The following is a 19,669-nucleotide window of genomic DNA, read 5'->3' on the forward strand; positions in this document are numbered from 1 at the left end:
GCTTGTCGACAAACTGTTCATTAGAATCGATAAGTAAAACAATAATTTAATCAACAAAATATCCATCAGGTACACGTAAAATAAAATCAAATTTATTTGTTTGATTGAATAATTTTGGTTACGTTGATTTTTTTTTATATAAAATTGTGATATACTCTCTTTATTTTTTTCTTATCTAGTTAAAATTGTTCATATTAAAAAAACTTTTGCCTTAAATTCTACATATAAAAACTAATTTAACTCTATTAATTAAATTATTAATTAATAAATATTTTATAAATTAAATCATAGATTGACATTCCAAGTTCTCTACATTAAAAAGCATATCACAATAGATTAAATAAATTAATTAGAAGGATAGATGAGTATATAAAAAGGATATTGTCAATTATTGGAGTGGAAAAGTGGAGGATTCAAAATGTATTTAAACAAGGTCCATTCAAAACTCACATAGGATTCTAATCTATTTACCAATCCACATGTTACTTGTCTTTTTTTCAAATAAATAAATTGATTAATCAAAAAAGAGTAATACAGATAGAACCTTCCCCTTCCCACTATCTTCAAACTTAAAAGAGTTCAAGGTTGGTGGAGTTAAGTGGGGATCACAACAAAACACAAAAAATACTTAGAGAAATTAAAACTAATCATCTAAAAAAAAATTAGAACCTTTTTTCTAATTTAATTTTTTTATTTATCATATCAAATTAAAATTTATTAAAAAAACAATTGGCAGTAATTTGAGAGTATATGAAAATGTAAATAGGTCCCATCGCCAAATTATGATACCGTTGAATGCACAGATTTGATAAAATTTATCGTTTGAAATGATAATATCAAGGATCCATTATTTTTTAAAATTCATCATTTTATTTTCTGCATACAAGATTAAAAGGTTAAAAACCTTTATCTTTAATACATAGTTTGTTCTAGTATTTTAAAATTATTACTTAAGACTATTGATTTTATATTCATTTCAAACGGTAAAACCTTCAAATACATCAAACATAAAATTTATCGATTTAAAACCTATAAATTTTATTTATAGATTTTGATTATTTTTTATTCAAATGGTCTATATATTTGATGTATTGATTAGAAAATAACCAAATTAAATTAAAATATATATTTTTAATTAGTTTGGATTAAATATGAAATATAAAGTTTTAAAGTAAACTAAACTAGTCGATATTGTTGGTTTTTTTAATTCAGTTCGATTTATAATATAAAATTTAGTATAAAATTAAAACAAACTAAAAAAAATAAAAAATATCTACAAAATCCAATTTATTAAATTAGATTTGGTTTTTCACCTCCCTAACTATATGGGAGGCTAAAATTGAGTTCTTTTTTGGAAAGGGATTGGTCGTGGTCAATTTGCTTTCTGCATGATCCGTGTAGCATCTTCTTACCATTCAAAAGCAATTTCATTTTCTTTTAATCATTAACTTTTGCATTTGACAACTTTTGCTGCTTATCTACACAAAACTTTCATTTATACCCTTTACACATGATCATCAACAGTCTCACAGATATGGAAAAATTATGCACCAGTCACTGACTCACTAAATTAGGTCAGAAGATAAAAACTAGCTCATTCCCATGTTACATTATTATAATTTGTTAATCTATAATATATGTGCAGCAACGGTTGATGACGGAAGAAGGGATCGAGATAAAAATAAAAAAAAACGAATATCGAAAGGAATAGAAAAACAACCGTTCATCTTGTCCCTTAGTTCCGCTACTCGTGTGTGAAGTACACCCAGCGGCGGAACTACCCTAAAGTTAGGATAGGCTCCAGCCCGAGCTCGCGTCAGAAATTTCAGCTAGAGAGAGGTGAAGCTCGAACTGCCGGGAGATCAGAAATGAACTAAAAATCACAACGGGGCTGAAAACAAATTCTGAATTCGCCACCGAATACAAAACAGAAGCTTCAATTGCAGCTTTTATTAATAGTTTTACAACAATGTACACATAAAATTAAGCTCCTTCTAAATCTTTCTAAAAAAAGTGCCCTAACTCAAACAAAAACTAAAACAAACTCAAAAACAGAAGAAATTAAGCAAACCCTAAATCTAAATTTGATTTTAAAACATTTAATATTCAGTTAATTAATTAGCCCTTTCAACATGGCGTATAAAAACAGTTTCCAAGTGATCAGGAGGGGTAAAAAACTCTCTATTACTGTAATTACACTTCAACGTAGCCTTTCGTTTCTTCGGAGCAGGAGGGCACAACGGTCTTTCAGGAATTCTAGCTTCTTCACTCGTCGGAGTCGTCGAACGACACCCATCATCGTCGTCGTTTTCAGTTTCTTTCTTCACCACTGTAACTGCACACTTCGTAAATATCGGCTTTAGTGGAATTATCAAAGGAATTCCAGCTATAAGAAGCCATTTTTTAGAATCTAAATCGAACCCATTATCCATTTGTGTCTTACCAGAAAAACCCATGTTTTTTCTATTTCAAGAAACGATACAAAATTACCCTTTTATAATCAAGAAATTAAGGAGTTGTTAAGAAAGAAAAAAAAGAAGAGGGAATAAAGTGTGAAATCTTTTTTCTTTTGGGGTTGATTGTTGGTTATGGGATGGACAGAGGGAATCAAGTGAAACCACAAGGAAGAAGAAGGAGGAGAAAAAGTTTTGAAAGTTGTGGAAAAGCTAAGAAAAAACATATAAAGAGAGAAATTTGAAATAGTAATCAAATATCGGTAAATTCATCTTTAGGCCCTTCTATTTTAATAATTTTATTTATCTAGTTTTTTAAAAAAATTATGTTTTTCTGCGGTCGTTGTAATTAATTTATTTTGAATTTTTAGATTTTTTTTGAATGGAGAAGACGCGTGAATTATACTTAGGCTTAATTACTAAAAATACAAAAAATTTACAAGTTTTGTTAGTTACATCCAAATCTTCGAAAATCGACTCATTTAGCCTGATTTAGCATATTTGGTACCTTTTCTACCTATTTTTTGCCAAAATATTTAATTATTATCTAGTTTATCATGTGGTTTAGTTGGATGAGTGTTGCCATGTTGCTCATGCGGTGAATTAGTAGTGATGTGGCCGACATATTGACAAAAAAATCGATTTGATGCAAAAATGGCTATAAAAATACTATCAATTATGCTAAAATAAGTTAAGTAGGCCGATTTTAAAAGATTTGGATATAGCTGACAAACTCGCAAAAGTTTAGTATTTTTTAGTGATCAAATCTTATATTTATAGTGAAACGCACACACAATTAACTTTAAATGGCCAATTAATTCGACACGTTAAAAAAATGAATCACGTCATCAGACTTAAAAAAGGACTAGATAAATAAAAATTAAAAATATAGACTTGTAAATAAAAAAAACTTAAAAAATAAACAGTAAATAAAAAAAATTAAAATATAGGGATTTTTGTCACTTTTTTTTATATAGAAAGTGTTAAGCACTTAACGGTGATTAAGCGACACACTCGGTAAAAAGACTTAACGAATAGCAAATAGTATAGGAATATATTGAACAACAAATTTTAAAGAAGGATCGGATAAATAAAAATATAAAAATAGACGGGCTTTTTGATTGGTTAAGCCATAAAAATTGAATTCGAAAAGATTTAAATGAGTGATGGTGGGGCTTTGAATGAGAGAAGCAAAAATATTGAATGTTTTAGGTTATTTTAAGAGAATTATTTTTGATTTGGTTTTTAATAAACTAGGAATAGGAATAGGGAAAAGAGAACCCGAGGAAACTCGTGACATAAGATGATTTATTAATAATTAATGAGTCAAGAGAAATAAAAAGTGCCCGTGAAATTGGCTGACCACGGGCAGCAAATGCTGATAACCCAGAGTCCGATTACAGAGATTAACCTTCATTTTTCTTGGCGCCAAAACTTTTGGGTAGATAATTAACATTATCCAAATTTCTAAATTTGTACTTCCTCCGTCCCGTTTAAGAAAGTACAAATGACTTTTTTATATATATCAAGAAAGCATTAACTATTATAGTGTTTTTTATTTTACTCCTATTTATGATAGTGTTGTATTTTATGTACTATATACTAATACTCATTAATTATGTAAAGACAAAAGGGGGTAAAAAAGGAAAATTCATATAAATTAGCACAAAAAACATAATATGCCCTTCTTAAATGGGACAAATAAAAATGGAATATGTCCCTTCTTAAATGGGATGGAGGGAGTATTATAGTAACGGGTTCTTATCGGTTTAGTCTTGTAAAATTATTAACCGTACAAAATTGGAACCTAAAAATTCTTATTTTAGTTTTTACATAGTGCAAAATTATAAGTTTCAAAAATATTCACCAAATTATTAATTTGTAAAAAATTAGATATCATATAATTATTTTTATTAAAATTTTAAAAAAGATATTGAAGGATGAGGTGAATGTTATATTGCTCCAATAATAATTAGTTTTAGTTCATCTAGCAAAATGATTTGTAAAAGGATGTGAAATTGTGTATATGCTCAAGAGTTTAATTATTTTTACTATACTATTATTGTAATATAAGATAATTAATTTATACTCCCTCCGTCCCGTTTAAGAAGAGACAAATGACTTTTTCACATTGTAATACCCCAATTATTTTAAGATAAATAAGTCGTGCCACGTGTCGTAATTTCCGATAAGTTAAGTTAAGAAGAATTTAATTTAATTTTATCGGGAATTTAGAATAATGTTTAGAAAGCGGATTAGCGGGATTTAAAGATATAACTTCAAAAATTAATATAAAATAGAATATAAATCCCGAGCTAGTAATTATTTCGCCAAAGTCCGCGAAATAATTTATAGTATTAGTGGTAAAAGTTTCGAGTCAATCGGAGACCGTTTAAATTTTGGACGCGGATAGGTTTTGGGCTAAATTGAAACTTTTGAAAAGTTTCAAGGACCAAAGTGTATTTTAACCAGGTTATATATAAGATAACCTTCAGAAGGAAGGATACAGATCCTTCATTTCATCTTCTTTTTCTTTCCTTCATTCTCTCGATCGTTCTATACGGTTCCGACGCTCGATTCCGTTTCTCGTCCGTTTTCGACGTTCTATAACTCGAATCGATCGTATTCCGAAGGGCAATCACGGTAAGCAAGTCGTTTCTCCGTTTATTTGAGTATATTTGATGGTATATCGAGTTAAACGATAGGTTTTTGTAATATCGAATCGTTTAATCGTTTTAAACTCGTTTTCTATCGTATTCGCGTGTTTCCGACTAGCTTGATTGATGTTTTGATGAATCTAATGGCTCGGGAATGTTTTAGCACGTCGGGAGGGCTGTTTTCAGCGGCCTGGGTCGTGCCCACGAAGGTGCACGACGTGCACAACATCAGTGCACGTCGTGCAGGGGCACGACGTGCACCAGTGAGGTGCACGACGTGCACCCAAGGTGCACGACGTGCACTAGGGGGGTGCACGACGTGCACCACCCCTCTTTTGAAGGGAATGACCCTAAAAACCTATTTTGATGATTCCCCATCCCGATATCGACTCCCGGACTCCGAAAATGCGAGATTCGGACGTAAAACGAGTAAATTATGACTAGTTGTTTGGGATAAGTTAGTTTATGGATATCAATTGGTTTCATTGAGAAAACCTATATTCTCTATTGAGAATCAAATTGAAAAGTGTTAAGATCGGAAGAAGTATGAATCGCTTATCGGAAAAGATTACGTTTGAAGCACGACGGCTTATGTTTTGTGTCTTGTCGTATCTCGAGTCTAGAATGTCTATCGAGTTAGACTCTCACTCGAGTTATGTTTGTCTGTTTCTTAGGTCCGGCAAGGCAACCAGCTACCGGACAAGGAGCTTGACGGAGGTCGCGTAATAAAGTTTTTGGGGAAAAAGCAAGCAGTGAGTTTATATGTGTTTACTTTTGATGTATTGAAAATGCATTGCTTTTAAACGTAAAATGATTTATATGAATTGCATAACACCATTTGTTATCGAAGATGCTTTATATGAAATACATGCATCATTATCTTGAAACCAGTATAGATCCGATGAAACATGCTTTCCTATTGGGCGGCAATAGGAACTACGTGATCACTAGTTAAGTTCAAGCTGTATACTCCTTCGGTTGTGTTTGAAAATGTTTTGTTTGTTTGAATATGAAATTCATATCGATCGATCGTTGGACTTTGAGATGGACAGTCACCTTGGTTGAACTATCCCGGGACTGTACCAAATGGTATTGGTTGATCTGGTTGAACTATCCCGCAACCTACCAGCAAGATTAAGATATATCGTTTTGTTTGAAAGAAAGAATTTGGTTTTGGTAATTCGATGAATCAAGGATTAGGGTTTCAATCGGAAGTTATATTTGGATGCATATGAATGAATGATTTATTGCATTGTTTTGTTTTATAGAATACTCAACTGTAAACTTATGAACTCACTCAGTTTCGACTGACCCCGTTGTTATAACCATTTTTCAGGTAAATAGTCTTTTGACGTGACAGGCTTCTATTCTTGCTTCAGAAGTCTGCTTAGAAGTATATATAGAAGAAGTAGGTATCAGTAGTGCTGCAGTAGACCAGTCCTAGATATGTATATAGTTTTGTCAAACGGTCTAATGTATATTTATACTCTGATGTTTGTAAACTTGAATGGTGTTACTGCGCTTTAAACCGTTTGTTTTTGATGTGCGAAACAGGGCAATGCTTGATGTGGCATCGCATTGTAAGACCCTAATTTCTATTGATGGTTTTCAGAAAATGTACATAGATGTTTAATATCTTTCCTTAAAAAGCTTTTCTGAAAACGCTTGTTTGTTTTTATCGCAAAAAGTTTGTAGTGGTTTTAGGCTTGCTACGGATTTCGGAGCTACCACTCCCATTCCCTAGCGCCGGTCGCGGCTCGAGTTTCGAGGATGGAAATCGGGTCGTGACACACATAGATTAAGAAAATATTAATTATTATAGTGCTTTCTTATTTTACCCTTATTTATGATAGTGTTGTATTTTGTGTATAGACTAATAGTCATTAATTATGGAAAGAGAAAAGGGGATAAAAAAGGAAAATTCATATAAATTGACACAAAAAAACACGATATGGCCTTTTTAAGTGGGACAAATAAAAATGAGATATGTCCCTTATTAAATGGAACGGAGGGAGTAGTCTAAATCTCTCATATAAGACTGAGTCTATAGGACATAAAAAATCAATTATTCAAAATAAATATTAAATAGCAATAAATACAATTTCATTTTCTTTATTGTTTGATTAATTGAATTATGTCATTTAAAAAAGAATAATAAGACATAACATTGTCATTTGAGTAAAGAGTACACTTGGTTTCCAGATTTATAATTCGGGATCAAATAATTCATTTGCAGCTGTTTTGATCGACTAGGGACAATATTTTCTATTTTCAGATCAACTAAGGATAAAATTGTACAATATATAAACGAGTTTGAGAACCGGAATGGGCTAGTTTTATCCTTAATTGACCTGAAAAGGTGAGTAAGATATTTGAAAGCGAGTCACAAGTTCGGAAACCGGATTGAACTTCTACTCTTGTCAATTTTATACTCTGATTGTGATGTTGGTGTGTCATCATCATGATTCATGATTGAAGATCATGATCTACACTCTAGATTTTGATGGCGATGTCAATTTAGGATCATCCATATACTACACCACTGTACTGTTGAGAGTATGAATGATTCTTAAATTAATGTGAATTGGTTTCCTAAATTGGATTCTTTGGGGTCAGAAATGAGTTTTAATGCAGACTTCTAAATTCACGTAATCTGCAAATTTGCAGAAGCAGTAGTGATGTTATAAGTCTTACTCTATTTGTCTTTTCTCCAATTCTCTTTGATTGCTGTGTCCAACATAAGTTTCTATAATTGGATTCTAATGTGTCACCCCTGTCCATTTTAATTCTGAGAATTTTAATTTCACAGTTTCAAGTTCCAATGTAATTTTAATTTTGGAAAAATTATATTATTGGCGTGTAAAGTTTTTTATTTTTTTTATTTTGGTGTATGAACTTTTATTTCTTTTTATTGATGTGTCAATTTTTTTAAACAAGCTGTTTTAGCCATGTTTCGATCATCGATATGCTAAAAGGCAAATTAACTTTCGTTTTTAATAAAAAAAATGACGATTGAGTATGTAATGATATAATTATATAAATGGAATTCAAATATCAAATCATATCAACAAATTTAAAATAATTTTTAGCGTTATTAGTAGTCTACTTAGCGCAAAATGGATAAAAGAACTCATTTGATACATTTTGTAGAAGTTGAATGCTGATATATATGAAAAATAACAAAAGTTCAGACATTGAAATAGAAGATTTGGAAAAGTTCAAACATCATTAGTGTAATTATCCTCTAATTTTCAATGCATGTAATTTAGTGTTATTTGCAACAACAACAAAAACTTCAAACTTTCATATTTTTAACGCTTTAAGCACTATATTTTCAGAAATTCAATTTATCAAAAATTAAAAATGGACATTTGATATTAATAAAATTTAAATTTTATATTGTAATTGCAGTAAAGTTAATAATCTAATTTATATTTTTTTAATTTCCGAACAACCTAATTCATTAAAACATTCAGCAAGAAGAGTGAAGGATTTACATCCACTATTTCGCATCTGAATAAGAAACAGAAGATTGAGCTAAAAAATGTACCGCTATGCTCCCAAACCGACATACATGCTTAAATATTACCACAAGAAATAGTAAGTTTAAAAGATAATCAATCATCCATGAAAAGACCGTAATCGTTTTATTCAACTCAAAATATTAAAATTAAATTGAGGAATTTCAAAGTTCAAATCCCGTTAAATTACATGAATTATTTTAGGCTAGGATCCGTGCAGTTTTAAAAACTCGGTGGGTGATCCGGTGGCTGCATCGCTAAGCCGTTGGTTTCCAATCCGACTGGTTGGGTAAATTGTACAAAAAATATATATTTTAGAATGAGTTAGAATCTATCTGGTTATACCATCTGTTCAATACGGTTCAACCTGGTCACACCGGATTTCCAATTTTAAAAATTAATCGGACAGACAGCTGGCCAGTTTCCAGTTCAACCGCCCGGTCCAGTCCATTCCAATGTTTTTAATCACTCATTGCAAGTTTGATGTGAACCCTTGGATGAAATCCTAATAGCTAGCCCATGAAAAGCTCCCTAATAAATGGAGATATGCTAAAGTTAGTAAGCTAAAAGTCTTCATTTCATTTTCAATTAAAAAGTTATCTTCCATGCTTTCTCATATTCGATATTCCATTCCTTTACATTTTCATAAAACAAAGTATAAAGTTACATTTCAGTCCCTTGACATATTTTAGATGTCAAAATAACCTTTTTCTAGACATCATATCAAAGTAAAAGATTTCTTGAAGCTGTCATTCAGCTTTGGAGTTTTATTTTATCCCTTTGAGCATCCTCTTAGTTGTGAGTTGCAAAGTTGTCCTTAGAGCTAAAGAATGTAGGTCCTCACTCCGTAGTAGGATCACCTCTAATATTCCTTTTCTAGCATACAAAGCAAATAGAACTAGACAGCTAGAATGTAGACGTAAAATAAATCGGAACACTTGTTGCGAAAGCAAACCGGAATACAAAAGAAGAATCAAACATCCGTATTATAGGGGTGCGCATTCGCTTAAACCGAACCGAACCAAGATTATCCTATTTTTGAAAACCGAACCAAACCAAAATTCTAGGGAAAATCAATTTTTTAAACCGAGCCGGTTTGATTTTTGGTTTACACTAAAACCTGACTGAAATCTGTTTTATGCTCCAAACCGAACCGAACCAAACCGGACAGTTTGTGTTTTTTCTGTTTCAGTCGGTTTTTGCACACCCCTATTCGTATATGATCTACGTCCACAGACAAAGATAAAAAGATTCTAGCATAACAGATAAAATGGTTTGATATTACAACAATGAATCAACCCGTGTCATCGGGTATTATCAAGAATAGGACTGCCTAGGTAAGGATTTATTTTTTCTGTTTTGAGTTCACTCTTTAATTATTTTCATTAGATGTTTAAAGATGCAAACTTTTCCAAGAGGGTGGAGTTACAAGGTAGATTTCTTCAATAGGAATGGATAGTAGAAGCAAAGAGGCACAACAAACTCATGCCTCAACTACTGGATATATCAAGGAACAAGGTTAGCTATTTAGGCCAAACATGGATATATCAAGGAACAAGGATAGCTATTTAGGCCAAATTTGGTTAAGATGTTGAAGGAAATCGAAAACAGATCATCCGATTAAAATAAAAAGCTCCACCGGACTGCATTCAACGGTTCCAGCAGCTCATAACAACAATAATATCTAAGGGAGTGAGAGCCGAGCTCAAATTATACCAAGTTCAGGCTCCAGTGTGTTATACAAGTTCGAACTCGAGGTCGAGATCGAATGAGCTTAAAATTTTAAAGCTCGAGTTCGAACTCAAACCACACTTGAGCTTCACCCGAGTTCACTAGAAAATAAAAATAATTAATTAAATTATCATATTCAATGCATATAGTTTGTTTTTTCATTGAATTATAGAATTTAACCAACTAAGATGATATACACCTAAAATTAGAGGTATAAAAAGCTAATATAGTAAGAAAGTAAAATATTATTATTTGTGTGCAAAAACACTCATTTAGACTTGCAAACCTCTTTAATTGATATTCAAGCTTGTCTCAATATTAAACTCGAGTGGCTCGAATCAGGCTCGAGCTCGACTCAATTTTTTCAGGTCGATCTTGAGTTCTTTTCGAGTCGATCTCAAGTAACTCGCAGCCCAAATCGATTACATCCCAAATAATAGCCACTGAACCAAACACGACCTTTAACTAAAACCAGGTATAGTTGAAGTAATCAATGCAACAAAACATTTTTGTGTGAGCCTACTAGGACTAGTTACATGCAGGTAATTTCAGACGGAAGGTAGATAGCTTAGGTAAAAAAAGAGTAAAGTTTTAGAACTGAAAACTTGTTTCAAGCTTGAGATTATCTTATATATATTGCAAGGAATGATAATCCTAGCAGGAGATAGAAATTTTTCAACAGAATTCAGTTACGGCTAAATAGAGTAATCCAAGGAGCATTTATCAAATTGTTTACAAAAGCTAAAGAAAATATGATACATTTTGGTGGTATTTGAAACATCGCTTACATTCTTGAGTAGCCCCTATAATCTTCATATTCCTCCATGAACTCATCATTGAACTTCTTGAAACTGTCCATGATTGCTGGCATGTCCTCCTCAGCTGGTAAAATGGTTGTTCTCAAGTGAAACACCCTGAAAGAGAAAAAGCGACTTTAAATGTATAGAACTTTAATCAGCTGAACTTTCTGAAAACATGTTTGGTTATTCTAGATGGGGTAAGCTATAAATAGAATGTGATAGTGAATGGCTTCTGCCACTTTAGGATAGTTTAAGACTTTCCTTTAGTTGACATGAGCTTAGAGTCCCAAAAAGGTCATGAATGGAGGTTGTAAGAAATGATGAAAGGCCTATGTAAACGAAACACTCAAAATTGAAACGTTGAGATGAAAAATAAGAAAACGGTATTTTCTATAAGCATTTCCGGAGATGGAAACGAAAGCCAAAACACAGGAATCCAAAAGCTTACGTGCAACACAGGCGAAGGTTATAACTACGAAAGTAACCCAATGCAACAAACTATGGCAGAAATGGGGACATTCATCGGGATGTATACGATACCTATATAGCCAGAACAGAACAATGAAAAACAAAATAAACTAATAAGAAACATACCCGTCTTTCTGTCCAAATCCTGAACCAGGAACAGTGGAAATTCCAGTAGCTTCCAAAAGCTTAAGACAGTAGAAAACATCAGGAACTTTTCCAGCCCTTTTGGCCGCCTCTATTGCTTTAGGTGGCAATCGTATTTGAGGGAATGAATACATGGCACCTACAATCAAATTCCACAATGTTCATACTCTAACAAGGAAATTCCAAAGATTTATATTTACGAACATCATTTCATTTTACCTTCTGTGAAGTTGCAAACAACATTTCTGCAGCTGTTGAATCCATCAGTCATGATCCTTGCTCTTCGCCTTAGTGATTCAAGGATTCCTTTGCTGCATGTTTTAACATCGAAGGAAAAGTGAGAACTTAGGATTTTGCTGTATTCAGAATTCATTTCCTTGAGGCACTAAATTCAGCAGGCATACCTTTCCCTAATAAACTGCTCATATGAAATTTCTCCGGGTTTGAGTGGATTGACCATTATGCCCATCTGCAGACAGAAGGGTTAGTTTTTTTATGCAAATATTTAGAATACATAACTAAATTACCTAGTTCTATGAAGGCATTGCAACATAGCAAATTGAGTACCAACTTACAAATATCTGTGCAGGCACATTTGGACTAAGGGATACAGATGCAACCTTGTAAATCTCATCAACAGTCTGCAAGATGGAATCAAAATGAAGAAGAATGAATATAATTGCGATAAAAATAGACTCGGATAATTCTTTGAAATTCAATTGTGTTACAAAAATGATTCACATGATTAGAATGACCAAAATTTATGCAAGATTTTTTTATCTTTTTTCCTTTACTTTTCGTAGCTTATATATTGTTACATGCTAGTGCTTCAGAACTAATAAATTGCTTTGGTTATGACTGCCAATCTAATGTTTTGAAAAAAGCCAGGTTATACTCAATAAAGCCACAAAATAGTACAGAAACCTAACCTTTGGAGGAATATTTGTCATCTCAAAATATCCACCCCGTTGACCGCATTCGCCCCAGAAGCCTTTCGAGACAGTATGGAAGGAAACAAGCTGAAGCTCCTTGCTTATGGGTGGCCCCATGTCCAGCAAAACCTTCATACATTAATAATGAAATTAGAGTTTTTGTATTATTTGAGACCCTTGGAACCAAATAGCATACAGTAGTAAAAAAAACAAATACCTTTCTAGAACTAATGAAGGGGCGCTCATCCTGATATACGTTTTGCTGATAAACTTCATCTCCAAGAAGCACCAAGCCTTCTTTATGACAGAAGATCAATAACTCTCTTAAATTAGCTTCACTAAGACATTGACCAGTGGGATTTCCTGGATTAATAATCACCATTGCTCTTACCTGATCAAGTTTCAATGTATTTAATTCAATTGGCGAGGCTAAACATTCCAAAAACAAAATGTTCGTAAGCAGTTCAGCTAATGACAGAACAAATCAAATTGAAGTTTGAAGATATATAAAATGATGAAGTTAACTAACAGTTATTCCTTTAGCACGAGCTTGTGAAACTGCATTTCGCAAGTCATTGACATCAAGACCCCAATTTGCAGTCTCTTCTAGGTAATATGGTACGAGGGAACCACCAAACAGAGAAATAGCAGCAGAGTAAAGTGGGTATTGTGGGACTGGAACCAAAATCTGAAAAAAATGTGAGCTTTAATGAACACAATTTTCACATTGCGTATCTAAGACTACTACAATTCATTGTAGGAAAATTCCATACCCCGTCGCCTTCACCTCTAATTATTGTGTTCAAGATCTGCATCACACCTTTGCTCGCACCATCAGTGAGAAATATGAGTTCTGGATCACTGTTAACGAAGTAAGGATCGATTAATCTTTTATGCTCACAGTCTAGATGCCAAAGAAAAACATAAAAAGATTGAGAAAGTGTGGGATTTAGAACTATCACCTTGGGTATCCATCACGCCTTTCGATGAATTCTGCGACCTCTTTTCTAATTCCTGGGAGACCTCGGGAGTCGCTGTAAGCACCTAAACAGATGATGAAGAGTAGCTATTAGTTAACCTACATTAGAGCCTCATTTTGCTAGAATCGCATTTTAGCTACATGTAGTTTTAATGTTATATAAATATAGAAAAGCAAGAACTCGTTTATCGCATTGAGACAACAGATTAATCAAGCAAAAATTAAATATTAGGAGAGGAAATGGAAGAAAACCGGTTAAACAAAATCAGACTATCTGCATAAAGCATTATTCTATGTACTTCCATTTCCTCACAAATAAATGATTTGATTTAATAACCATTCTTTTACAGATACACAAAAATGAACGACAAGAACATAGTTTTGCTTCATTAATCCTTTACCTATTACAGTCTAATCAAAAGACGGGTAAGAATAATACCTAGACCACCAGAAGTCAATGAAAGATAATGTTTAGCTCTTGCAATGGCGTCTGCAGGAAATAGCAGTCCTACATTTGGATCATCCAGTAGAAATGGAGCTTGGCAGAGAGCAACCACCTGCAGTACAACATTCCTTAATTCAACGCAGACAACGGTAATAAATGCACCAAAGAAATATAATAAATAATGGAAGACACGGAAATTGTACCTGGCGAGGAAAAGTTAGTGGCTTCTGTCCTAGAGCATGGGGATTGCCGACATTTGTAAAAATGATCTATGGACATAAGATAAAAGTTACAGCGAGAAACTCAGAGCCGTAAACAAAGGATTATAACATAAAGTAATTATCACTTATACAAGGTACTTTTTCCATTAATTTTTCAAAAAAAGTGGAATAAAAACAAGAATTGCACCGATAAAGAAATAGCTAGTGGTGTGGTATGCCTTATTACTTGAAAGACTCAGGATAAGCAACTCATCTCGCAAACAACCAAATGTTGTTGTAAGAAGTGGACTAAACACAAATTATGACTTTTACACTATTTTCAACAACAAAAAGCAGAAAATCATGCTAAAAAACTCGGTGACCCCAAAAATACAGTAGAAATTCCATATATTACAGTTAGTTCCAAGCTGAAGTAACATGACCATCAATAAATAAAGGTTTCATAAATTTCAATTATGACTAAAAAGAAGCAGAAGCTAAAAACAATACTAATAAAATGAAAATAGTTTGCCTGTAGAAAACTGAAGAAAGAGCAATTATGTATACCTTCTTCCCTTCCTTCTGAAGCTCAGAAGCTCGAAGATACAGCTCTCCTCTAACAGCATACTGAACCTTCTTCACATTTTCATTCAAAGATTCATAGTCTAATCCTCGAGGCGCCATGAGGTATAATCACAGTACCTTCCTGATGAGAAAACCAGTAAATTTCAGTTCCGAACCTGAAAGTTTCATTTCAATCAAAAACAGCACATCTCCCAACATAGCAAATCTAGGTAGCACACACGGGAAACGGGACAGTTGGACACAGACACGGCGAAACAGCCTTATTTTAAGGTTTCTTATGTTAAAAGTGAAGTTCTGTGTCCGAAACGCCCACCGTCCAACAAGTTTCCGAAACGGGAAACATTGATAGACTGAAGTGTCCGTTTCTACGAAAATCTCTACATATCATCAAGAATCTACAAATTTTTCATCATTTGCTTAAATTTTTAACAGTCATAGTTAACATAAGGGGAAATCTAAACCATTGGTAAGAATCAAACCTCAAAGTCTACAGCTTTTCAAGAATCCAACAGAACAAAAAGCAAACAAATCAAGAACCATTCAACATGATGTTTCAAATTCAAATCTTTGATCATGCAAAAATCTCACAACCCAGATAGAAAAACTCAAGAAACAAAAAAAGAATAATCACCCATCATTCAAATCATGCATAAATTCAAAGAGAATCCAAAATCTGAACTAAAAATGGAGAAAGTGGGTAGGTACCTGTGCCAAGTGTTATTTTGGCTCTATAACAACAGCCCACAAGTGAGAGAGAGCAGTGTAGAGTTTTGTTTAGTAGTACTGTATGTTCTTATTTTTGTGTGTGTGTAAGTAAATAAGTATTGGTTGTATTGAGGATATAATTGGGCACAAACTGGAAACACCAGAGCCACTGAATTATTTTGGGAGATTGGATTATTATTTTGAAAGTATTGATTTTTCTTTAAGGGATAAACTTGGTGATACAAGAAATGTGGTGTAGCTTTAAACTCTCAGTTCTTGGTCTATAATGAGAGATTTTAATCAAGAAATGTCTCTCTCATAAAGGATGTATATAGTAGTGGTTAAAATTTGTTTGTCTGAATTCTCTACGATGTAATTTATTTACAGGTTACATATATATACACATATTTTTTTTTTAAATAATATAATGTATTCACGTTAAATTTGCAATATTTTATTTTAAGAAGAGCAAATTGGACTCTTGTTTTTTAAACATTATTTGGGATGATGAAATGAGTAGGATGGGATTGGATGGGATCGGACATACACGTATTATTTATGTTATAGAGATAATTAGTGTATGATTACATGTTGGATAATATTATTTGAGTGTTTTTGGGACAAATATAGTTCGCTCATTAATCTAGATATAGTGATAGACCCTCGTTTACGAGAAATTTTTAGATAAATTCGATCCACCACGTCATCTATAGACTAAACCTATCATATTATGACACGTCATTAAAATAATGACACTATCGTAAATTACTATTCAAAAGTGTAAATAAGTAATAAATAAAATTACAATAGTGCCATTATTTTAATGACATGTCATAATATGATAGGTTAGTTCACGGATGACGTGGTAAACTGAGTCTACCTAAAAATTTCTCCTCGTTTACTAGCTTCAAAACCATTGTCCTCCTTCCACTGATCTTCAACTTCACTTGGGATTGATTCAACCCAAATAGCTTCTTCAAAACTGAGGTAATTAGGCAAAGAGAAATAATTTAATTTTGTTCGGCATGAATAAACTTTTATGTTAATCTTTTTGTTGTTTTTTTGAACAAATTATTCTGTTTTCAGGAAATCTGTGTGTATTTTTAAGTGTTTTTGTTCGTTTTCTGTTTTGTTTGTAAATTTTTCAACATTTGTTCAAACTTTAACATCACATTTTTTAAGATTTAAAGTTTTTCTATTCTCGTTGAAGTATATTAATAGAAGTAAAAAAGGTGCGATGAGTGTCAGAGAATTCTTAATAATTGAATCAGTTTTTAGTCACCTATCACATTTGTATTTTTGGATTTTTATTCCTATTACTGTTTTTTAGCGTAGATCGATTGTAGATTTCAGTTATTTGTATTTTTATAATTTGGATTAATTCCTAAAAAAATCACGAACTTTACACGAAATTTCATTTTAATCATGAACTTTAAAAGTTGTCATTTAAAGGCACGAACTTTGCGGCACGACCCACTGGTTCTGCTCCATTTCCTGAAGTAAATGCGAGCGCATATAGATCTCCTCGTGGTCGTGGTCGTGGCCGTGGTCGTGGTCATGGTTATGGTCGAGGTGGAAATAATTACAACCATGTCGGTTATAATAACTCCTTTAAGCATAAGAATCACCACCAGAAGTGGGATAAGAAGGAGGAGAAACAAGAAAACAGGAACAGTGGACAATACAAACATCAAGTGAAAAATGTCGATAGTAAATGTTATCGATGTGGCATGACTGGGCATTGGTCGCGTACCTGTCGTACGCCCAAACATCTTGTTGAGCTTTACCAAGCTTCCCTCAAGGAAAATGGAAAGAATATAGAAACAAATTTTGTTGCTGATGATGATTTTGACCACAGTCTAATGCATAATGACTCTATAGACATGACACATTTAGATGTTTCTGATTTTCTTGAGAACAATAATAATGAAAACTAATCCAGCATGTATTGTAATGTTTTTATTATTTACTTATGTATTGTTGTGTTATTCTATAATTTCTTATGATGAATTTTTCTTTGTTTGAATTAAGAAGCATATGGATAATTCTCAGCATGTTGTTTCGTCCAAGTTCAGTAATGAAGACATATGTCTTGTGGATAGTGCGACAACCCACACTATACATAAACACCAAAAATATTTTTCAAATCTTAAAAGATGTCAGACAAATGTCAGTACGATATCTGGTAAGGTAAAATTAATTGAAGGCTCCGGAAGAGCTACTATTCTATTACAAGGGGGAACTGTACTTACCATTAATGAAGCATTATTTTCCCCCAAGTCTCAAAGAAACTTGTTGAATTTTAAAGATATTCGTCTGAATAAATTCCATATTGAGACAAAAAATGATGATAATATGGAATATCTTCATATTACAACAAATGTTTCAGGTAAGAAGCATGTAATTGAAAAATTACCCACATTTTCTTCTGGTTTATATTATACATATATAAATGTGGTCGAATCACATATAGCTGAAAAGAAAAAGTATTGTGATGCCTCAATACTAAAACTATGGCATGAAAGATTGGGTCATCCAGGATCAATAATGATGCGGAGAATAATTGAAAGTGCACGAGGACATCCACTGAAAGGTGAGAAAATTCCCCAAGTAAGTAATATGTCATGTACAACTTGTTCTATTGGAAAATTAATTGTGAGACCTTCACCGGCTAAAATTGAGAATGAATCACCTTTATTTCTTGAAAGAATTCAAGGTGATATATGTGGGCCAATTCATCCACCATGTGGACCATTCAGATACTTTATGGTATTGATTGACGCATCCAGCAGATGGTCACATGTTTGTTTATTATCAACTCGCAATGTTGCATTTGCAAGATTTCTTGCTCAAATTATTAAATTGCGTGTTCAATTCCCTGATTACACAATTAAAAGGGTAAGACTTGATAATGCTGGTGAATTCACATCTCAAACATTCAATGATTATTGCATGTCTGTTGGAATCACAGTTGAGCATCCTGTTGCACACGTACATACACAAAATGGTTTAGCTGAATCTCTAGTTAAGCGCCTTCAGCTTATTGCTAGACCATTAATGATGAGAACTAAGCTACCTATCTCTATATGGGGACATGCTATATTACATGCTGCATCATTAATTCGTGTTAGACCTAGTGCATATCATAAATACTCCCCATTACAATTAGCATTTGGTCAAGAACCAGATATTGCCCATCTTAGGGTTTTTGGTTGTGCTGTATACGTGCCAATTGCACCACCACAACGCACAAAAATGGGTCCTCAAAGAAGATTGGGAATATACGTTGGTTATGTGTCTGCATCCATAATTAGGTATCTTGAACCTTTAACAGGTGATGTTTTTACAGCACGTTTCGCCGATTGTCATTTTAATGAAGAAGAGTTCCCACCATTAGGGGGAGAAAATAAACAATCAGATAAAAATATTGCATGGTGTGAACCTTCATTATTGCATCTTGATCCTTGCACAAAACAATGTGAAACAGAAGTTCAAAAGATTGTGCATTTGCAAGCTGTTGCAAATCAATTACCTGACGCATTTACAGATACAAAAAGAGTGACTAAATCATATATACCAGCAGTTAATGCCCCTGCTAGAGTTGAGATTCCAAAAGAGAATTCTGAAAATAAAGTCGCTCATGAATCAAAGACACGCCAGAAGCGTGGAAGACCGATCGGTTCAAGAAATAAAAATCCTAGGAAAAGAAAAGGAGCAGAAAATCTCGATCATGCTAGCAAAGAGAAAGGTGTTCCTGAAGAAACACAAGATAAAGAAAATACTCCAGAAGAAGAAATAAATGAGGTTAACCAAGGCAATGCCCCAGAAGAGGATATGAATGTAATTAATCAAGACAGTACCCTAGAAGAGGACACAAATGAGAATAACGAAGAAATCTCAATTAATTACAATAATACAAAGATTGTGTGGAATCGAGACACAATGGAAAATATTGACGAAATTTTCTCTTATGCTGTTGCATGTGATATCATAAATGGAAATGAGGATCCCGAACCGAGATCGGTTATTGAATGTCAAAATAGACATGA

General features: G+C 33.1%; 3 protein-coding genes across 3 annotated transcripts; 1 reads left to right on the forward strand and 2 right to left on the reverse strand.

Annotated features, from left to right (window-relative positions):
- Window positions 1-1,921: 1,921 nt before the first annotated feature.
- LOC126656155 (cyclin-dependent protein kinase inhibitor SMR6-like) lies at window positions 1,922-2,667 on the reverse strand. The gene has a single exon (XM_050350655.2). It carries the CDS (start codon window positions 2,454-2,456, stop codon window positions 2,115-2,117), a length of 342 nt encoding a protein of 113 aa, XP_050206612.1. The 5' UTR covers window positions 2,457-2,667; the 3' UTR covers window positions 1,922-2,114.
- An 8,300-nt stretch (window positions 2,668-10,967) lies between these two features.
- On the reverse strand, window positions 10,968-15,022 carry LOC126655450 (glutamate--glyoxylate aminotransferase 2). The gene is made up of 13 exons (XM_050349646.2): window positions 14,898-15,022; window positions 14,334-14,399; window positions 14,125-14,242; window positions 13,669-13,750; window positions 13,480-13,567; window positions 13,236-13,394; window positions 12,924-13,097; window positions 12,704-12,835; window positions 12,350-12,415; window positions 12,179-12,243; window positions 11,994-12,085; window positions 11,757-11,913; window positions 10,968-11,276 (listed from the first exon to the last, which is right to left on the reverse strand). Exons 1-13 carry the CDS (start codon window positions 15,012-15,014, stop codon window positions 11,147-11,149), a joined length of 1,446 nt encoding a protein of 481 aa, XP_050205603.1. The 5' UTR covers window positions 15,015-15,022; the 3' UTR covers window positions 10,968-11,146.
- A 1,119-nt stretch (window positions 15,023-16,141) lies between these two features.
- On the forward strand, window positions 16,142-17,557 carry LOC126657301 (uncharacterized). Its single transcript, XM_056103830.1, has 2 exons — window positions 16,142-16,169; window positions 17,073-17,557. The coding sequence occupies exons 1-2, from the start codon at window positions 16,142-16,144 to the stop codon at window positions 17,555-17,557; spliced, it is 513 nt and encodes a 170-aa protein (XP_055959805.1).
- Window positions 17,558-19,669: the final 2,112 nt, after the last annotated feature.

This window comes from Mercurialis annua, linkage group LG7, assembly GCF_937616625.2.
Source record: "Mercurialis annua linkage group LG7, ddMerAnnu1.2, whole genome shotgun sequence".
Lineage (NCBI taxonomy): Eukaryota > Viridiplantae > Streptophyta > Magnoliopsida > Malpighiales > Euphorbiaceae > Mercurialis > Mercurialis annua.

Excerpts from the sequence above, each read along its gene's own strand:
- LOC126656155 (XM_050350655.2), bottom strand. The coding sequence starts at position 2,456 with ATGGGTTTTTCTGGTAAGACACAAATGGATAATGGGTTCGATTTAGAT.
- LOC126655450 (XM_050349646.2), bottom strand. The coding sequence starts at position 15,014 with ATGGCGCCTCGAGGATTAGACTATGAATCTTTGAATGAAAATGTGAAG. Across the intron at positions 13,751-14,124 it reads ATTGACTTCTGGTGGTCTAG|GTGCTTACAGCGACTCCCGA; the intron begins GTATTATTCTTA and ends TCATCTGTTTAG. Across the intron at positions 11,277-11,756 it reads GGATTTGGACAGAAAGACGG|GGTGTTTCACTTGAGAACAA; the intron begins GTATGTTTCTTA and ends TTTCTCTTTCAG.
- LOC126657301 (XM_056103830.1), top strand. The coding sequence starts at position 16,142 with ATGGGATTGGATGGGATCGGACATACAC. Across the intron at positions 16,170-17,072 it reads GGATGGGATCGGACATACAC|GCACGAACTTTGCGGCACGA; the intron begins GTATTATTTATG and ends TGTCATTTAAAG.